General features: G+C 35.9%; 1 protein-coding gene across 1 annotated transcript; it reads right to left on the bottom strand.

Annotated features, from left to right (window-relative positions):
• Positions 1 to 5579: 5579 nt before the first annotated feature.
• LOC127191944 (olfactory receptor 5V1-like) lies at positions 5580 to 6527 on the bottom strand. The gene has a single exon (XM_051149312.1). It carries the CDS (start codon positions 6525 to 6527, stop codon positions 5580 to 5582), a length of 948 nt encoding a protein of 315 aa, XP_051005269.1.
• Positions 6528 to 7225: the final 698 nt, after the last annotated feature.

Raw genomic sequence — 7225 nt, 5'->3', positions numbered from 1 at the left:
GTTGGAAAACATAGGAAAGAGAACAGGCATCATGTACACAAGCAGCCTCAACTGAATGCAAGAGATGGAAGGTAGAATCTCAAGTGTAGAAATATGATTGAAGTTATTGATACATGAATCAAAGAAAATGTTAGAACTAAAAAGTTCCTGACACAAAACACCCAAAAAATCTGGGACAATATAAAAACCCAAATCTAAAAATAATAGGAATAAAAGAAGACTCCAAGCTCCAAGGCCCAGGAAACGTTTTCAACATAGAAGAAAATTTCCCCAACCTAAAGAAAGAAATGCCCATAAACAAACAAGAAGCCTACAGAACTCCAAAGAGATTAGACCAGAAAATCAAATCCTCCTGCCACATAATAATCAAAACATTAAAAGTACAGAACATATAAAGAATATTAAAAGCTGAAAGAGAAAAAGTCAAGTCATATATAAAGCCAAACCCATCAGAATTGCACCTGACTTCTCAACAGAGACTATGAAAGCTATCAAGGTCTGAAGAGATGTCATGCAACATTGAGAGACCACAGAGTCCAGCCCAGACTACTGTATCCAACAAAACTTTAAATCACCATAGATGGAGAAAACAAGATATTCCATGATAAAACCAAGCTTAGTCAGTACCTAGCCACAAATCCAGCCCTACAGAAGGTACTAGAAGGAAAATTCCAACTCAAGGAGGTTAACTACACAAAGGAAATAAATAAGTCCACATCCATTAATCCAAAAGAAAGGAAACATGCACACACTCTACCACCACCAACATCAAAATAAAAGGAACTAACGGACTGGTCATTAATATATCTCTCAACATCAATGGCCTCAATTCCCCAGTAAAAATACACAGGCTGAGAGAATGGATGCAAAAATAAAACCCATCATTCCGTTGCATACAATAAATACACCTCAGCAATAAAGATAGACATTACCTCAGAGTAAAGAGTTGGAAAACTGTATACCAAACAAACGAACCCAAGAACCAAGCTGGAATACACATTCTACTATCTAATCAAATGGACTTTCAACCAAAACTAATCAAAAGTGATGGGGAAGGACTCTTCATCCTTATCAAAGGAAAAATATGCCAAGATGATGTCTCAATTCTGAACATCTATGCTCCAAAGGCAGGAGCACCCACATTTGTAAAAGAAATATTACTAAAGCTTAAAGCACACATAAAACCCAGCACATTAATAGTGGTAGCCTTCAAACTCCACTCTCCCCAATAGACAGATCATCAAGACAGAAAGTAAATGGAGAAACAATGAAACTAATAGACATCATGAAGCAAGTAGACCTAACTGATATCTACAAAACACTTCACCCGAACACAAAGGAATACACTTTGTTTTCAGCACCTCATGAAACCTTCTCCAAAATTAACCATATACATGGTCACAAAACAAATCTCAGCAGATACGATAAAATCGAAGTAATCCCTTGCATCATATCAGATGACCTTGGAGTGAAGCTGGAAGTCAACACAAAAGAAACAAGAGAAATCCTACAAACTCATGGAAATTGAACAACTACCTATTCAATGACATCTGGGTAAGAGACAAAATAAAAAGAGAAATTAAAAACTTCCTAGAATTCAATAAAACTGAAGGCACAGCATACCCATACTTATCAGACATAATGAAAGCAGTGCTAAGAGGAAAGTTCATAACACTAAGTCCTTTTATAAAGAAACTGGAGAGATCCCATAATACCAGCTGAATAGCACACCTGAAAGCTCTAGAACAAAAAGAAACAGACAAACCCAACAGGAGTAGATCACTGGAAATCATTAAACTCATGACTGAAATCAATAAATTAGAAACAAATAAAACAATTCAAATAATCAATGAAACCAAGAGCTGATTCTTTGACAAAATCAAGAAGATCAACCCTTAGCCAAGTTAACTAAAAGGCAGAGGGAAAGTATTCAAATCAAGAAAATCAGAAATGAAAAGGAAGACAACAACAAACACTGAAGGAATCAGAAATATCATCAGAACTTACTTCAAAAGCCTATATGCCACAAAACTTGAAAACCTAAATTAAATGGACAATTTTCTTGATAGTCTTGATAGCTACCAATTACCAAAATTGAATCAAGATCAGGTAAACAAATTGAATAGTCCTATAACACCTTAAGAAATAGGGGCAGTCCTCAAAAGTCTCCCAAGGGGGAAAAAAAAAAGCCCAGAACCAGAAGGATTCAGGGAAGTATTCTACCAGACCTTCAGAGAAGAACTAATACCAATTTTCTTCAAACTATTCTGCAAAATAGAATCAGAAGGGAAATTACCAAACTCATTCCATAAGGCCTCAGTCACTTTGACGCCTAAAGCACAGAAAGATGCAACAAAGAAAGAGAATTTCAGACCAATTTCTCTTATGAACATTGATGCAAAACTACTCATAAAATACTCACAAACCGAATTCAAGAACACATTAAAAATATCACTCACCATGAACACGTAGGCCTCACCCCAAGCATGCAGGGATAGTTTAACATACATAAATCCATCAATGTAATTCATTACATAAACAAACTGAAAGAAAAAGACCATATGACCATCTCCTTGGATGCTGAAAAAGCATTTGACAAAATCCAATGCCCATTCGTGTTAAAAGTCCTGGAGAGAGCAGGGATACAAGGCACATATCTAAACATAATAAAACCAATATACAGCTAGCAAGCCTATAGCCAACATCAAACTAAATGGAGAGAAACTTAAATCTATTCCACTGAAATCAGACAAAGTTGTCTATTCTCCCCATGTCTCTTCAATATAGTACTTGAAGTTCTAGCCAGAGCAACTAGACAACTAAAGGAGATCAAAGGGATACAAATTGGAAAGGAAGAAGCCAAACTATCACTATTGGTGGATGAAATGATAGTATAAATAAGTGATCCCAAAATTTCTGTCAAGAACTCCTACAGCTGATGAACACCTTCAACAAAGTAGTCTGGATACAAAAATCAACCCAAAAAAATCAGTATCCCTCCTGTATACAAATGACAAACAGACTGAGAAAGAAGTTAGGGAAACTACACCCTTCACAACAGCCACAAATAATATAAAGTATCTTGGTATCCAAGAAACTGAAAGAGTTGTGTGAAAAAAATTCAAATCTTTGAAGAAGATTTCAGAAGATGGAAAGATCTCCCATGCTCATGGTTCAGGAGAATCAACACAGTAAAAAATGGCCATCCTACCAAAAGCAATGAACAGATTCAATGCAATTCCCAGGAAAATACCTGCACAATTCCTTACCAACCTTGAAAGATCAATTCTCAACTTCATAGAGGAAAAAAACAGAATATCTTAAACAATCCTGCAAAATAAATATCTCCTAGAGATATCTCCACTCTGGATGTCAAGCTGTACTATAGAGCAACTGTAATAAAAACAGCATGGCACTGGCTTAGAAATAGCCAGGTTGACCATGGAATTGAATCAAAGGCTGGCCCAGAAATAAACCCACACATCAGTTACTAATCGGAACAGATGCAGACGACACACAGTCAAACACTAGGTGGAACTCAGGGATCCCCAAGAAAAAGGGTGACAAAGAATTGTAGGAGCCAGAGGGGTCAAGGACACCAAAATAACATGATCAAAAAAATCAACTAATCATGAGATTTAGAAGTTCTCACACTGTAGTAGCAATCATGGGAGCCTGCGTGAGTCTACACTTGGTCCTCTTTATATATATATTATGATTGTTAGCTTGGTGTTTTTGTGGAACTCCTAACATTCTAAGTGTGGGTGACTATTTCACTTGCCCTGGAAACCTTTTTCCTCCTACTGTATTGACTCGCCCAACTCAGGGATGAGGGTTTGTGCCTAGTCTTATTGTAACTTGCTATGCCTTATTGAGTTGATATCCCCGAGAGGCCAAAGTTTTCTGAAGAGAAATGGAAGAGGAGTGATTCTGGTGGAGAGAGGAACAGGGAGAGAACATCCCTAACTGCAGTAGGGATGAACCGTATAAGAGACGAATTTTTTAAGTCAATAAAGACTATATACATAAGCTTTTGAAGATATTCAGTAAAGGGGGCATTTATACATGGCTGGTTAATTTCAATACTCTTTATCCCATAGTGATCTACATCCTTAAAAATCCAAAAATAAAACAATTATGTGAGCCAACAATCTCATTTATACATATTTAGTTAAAGGACTTGAAGCTAATGTAGCAATGCATGTCTGGTTTTCATTTGAGTAAAATATAATTTACAAGTCAGATGATGTAATCAAATTTTGCATTCAACAGGTAAATAGTAAATATTCATTGACATACATATACCAAGGAATGGATGCTTCTTTATACATAGAAATACCATTTGTGACATAAATGGATACAGGTGGTTAAGCTCAATGAAGTGATCTGATCAAAGAGGGATCAATACTGAAGTCACTAACTTACATATGGAATTAGAAGGAATTGAGCTAATTGAAATATGTTGGTCCCTCTCAGTCACAGTCATAGGGGAGGGGAGTAAGGGGAAAATGGAAGGGAGGGAGGAATTGGAGGATACAAGGAATGGGATAACAATTGAGATGTAATATGAATAAATTAATAAAAGATATTTTAAATTTTTTAAATAAAACTGCTTTGAACATAAAAAAAAAAAAACATTCATTATCAGAAAGTAGTACTGTGGAGACAATAGAGAATTAGTGATTTGAGGGGATAGATGTTCATATTCTCAGGTGAAATAACATTTTTCCAATAAGATGTATTTAAAAGTATGTTGAATACATAATAATATATGTGTGTTTCTTAGTTTAAAACATGTAACCTCAAGAGTTCTCATGAGAAAAAATGATAGATTTGATATGAGAAATGTGTTGATCAGCATTATTTAATGATATGCAAAGAGTTTATGAAAATATCATGATGTTGTCTCCCTTAAATATTTATATTTGTCAATGAAAGTAGAAGTACAATTTTTTCAAATAGAGTTCTGTAACTACATGGATAGATGAGAATAGACAAAGATTAGAAATACAAAAAGAAACAAATAATGCAGACACATAGAAATATACTTGCACGTGTGGATTACATATAGATGTTGATATAAAGTTGCAATCAAGGTAAAATTACTTCATATGGCATACTAAACCTATTCAGTATCAAAAATAAAATAAAAATAAATGTTTAATTGAAATGAAATAAAAATATTTTAATTGAAAATTTTAATTTCTGTGCTGGACAGATGGCTTATAGTTAAGAGCATTTGCTGCCCTTGAAAAGGATGCAAGTTCAGATTCCAGAGTCCACAGGGAATCTCACAACCATCTATAATTCCAATTCCAGAAGATCCAAAATCCCCTTAAAGCCTCCACAGGCACCAGGCACACAAGCGTTATGCATACATATGTTCAGGAAAATCACAAAAATAATGCCAAAATAAATAAATAGTTAAAAGAGAATTTTTCATTTCCTTTATATACAGATGCATGCACATTATGTTTGAAATTACATGTGTCTGTGATCAGTTCATGTCAGTGCACATGTTCTATTTTATTACATGCTTCTATATATTCATTTTATGAAGAATTTGAGCAAGTCTTACATCATACCTTCTGTGAACATATCCTAAGATGTAAAACTTTTCTGAGTGCTCCTTTGACTTCTGTGTTCCTCAGGCTGTAGATAATGGGGTTTAACATGGGAGTAATGACCCCATACAGCATAGAGATGAGCCTGTCTCTGGCAGGAGAGTGTTGGCTGGGGGAGGGGCGCATATAGGTAAATATAGTTGTGCCGTAAAACAGAAAGACTACGAGAAGATGGGAAGCACATGTGGAGAAAGCTTTGCACTTCCCTTCCACTGACTGGATCTTCAGGATGGTGGAGACAATGTATATGTAGGAGATCAAAGTAATCAGAAAAGCACCAACCCCAAAGATACTCCCCATCAATAAAATAAGCAGTTCTGCTATGAAGGTGGATGAGCATGACAGGGCCACCACGGGTGGGATGTCACAGTAGTACTGGTTAACTCGATTGGACCTGCAGAAAGATAAGCTGAAAGTGGCCATCGTATGCATGAATGAATTGAGAAACCCAGCTGCCCAGGTTACAAGCAGCAGCTGCACACAGCGAACCTTGGTCATGATGACGGAGTAACGCAGAGGGAAGCATATGGCCACATATCGGTCATAAGCCATCACAGCCAACAAGAAAACTTCAGTCCCAGCTAGGGCCACCAGGAAATAGAGCTGCAAAGCACAGCCAACAAACGAAATGCTGTGGTCCTCAGTCAAGAGATTGTTGAGCATCTTGGGGACAGTCGCTGATGGGCAGAACATGTCTAGCAGGGACAGATTTGCCAACAGGTAGTACATGGGAGTTTGAAGCTTTCTCTCAGTCACAATGGCCAACAAGATGGCTCCGTTTCCCAACAAAGTGATCTGGTAGATGATGGCAAAGGCCGCAAAGAGAGGGTAACGCACCTCAGGGAGGTCAGAGAGCCCAATGAGGATGAACTGAGTCACTGTGGTAAGATTATAGACATCCATCTCCTCTGTCTACAAGGGTGTTCCTAATGGAAAGGAAAGCAGAGAATGAAGATTAGAGTGACGGGGCAGGGAACCCTAGGACAACGGAAATACCAGGCTAATGGTGAATTATAATTGGTCCACTTCAATTGTGGATTTTAGCTATTAGTTCTTCTGTCTAAAATTTTTGGGTATTCAAACAATTGTTTAAGTTCTCATCTTCTGCTCCTTATCTTTAGAAAGCCCTCTGAGACACTAAAGAGAAATTGAAAGTGTATCTTCTCTATAATCATTACCAATTCTTTAATTATGTGATTTTATTCATGAAAGCTGATGGATTTCTTACATCTCCAAAGACATTTGCTTCATTTAAACTTATAAGTATATCCATAAATTTATATACTCTTCCAAACTAAATTACTATAACATAGAACAGACATATCATGCACTCATTATTACATTTAATTTATTTTATATAATTATAATAAATGTAAATTCCTTGATTCATAAAAATAATACATATTAGTAATTAGCAGATGTGTAGGAAATCAAGTCAATAATAGCATAAAATATATATAAATAACTTTAAAAAAATAGAATGTTTAACAAAATTACTATTAATTAGTCATATGAGTCAAATTTATAATCTAAAAGGCTTATTTCCAAAAATACTGACTTTGGTGCAAAAAATACCAATATACTGGCTGAAAATAGAATTG

Source organism: Acomys russatus, chromosome 7, assembly GCF_903995435.1.
Source record: "Acomys russatus chromosome 7, mAcoRus1.1, whole genome shotgun sequence".
Classification (NCBI taxonomy): domain Eukaryota; kingdom Metazoa; phylum Chordata; class Mammalia; order Rodentia; family Muridae; genus Acomys; species Acomys russatus.
This window is presented reverse-complemented; position numbering and strand designations above follow the sequence as displayed.

Excerpts from the sequence above, each read along its gene's own strand:
- LOC127191944 (XM_051149312.1), bottom strand. The coding sequence starts at position 6,527 with ATGGATGTCTATAATCTTACCACAGTGACTCAGTTCATCCTCATTGGG.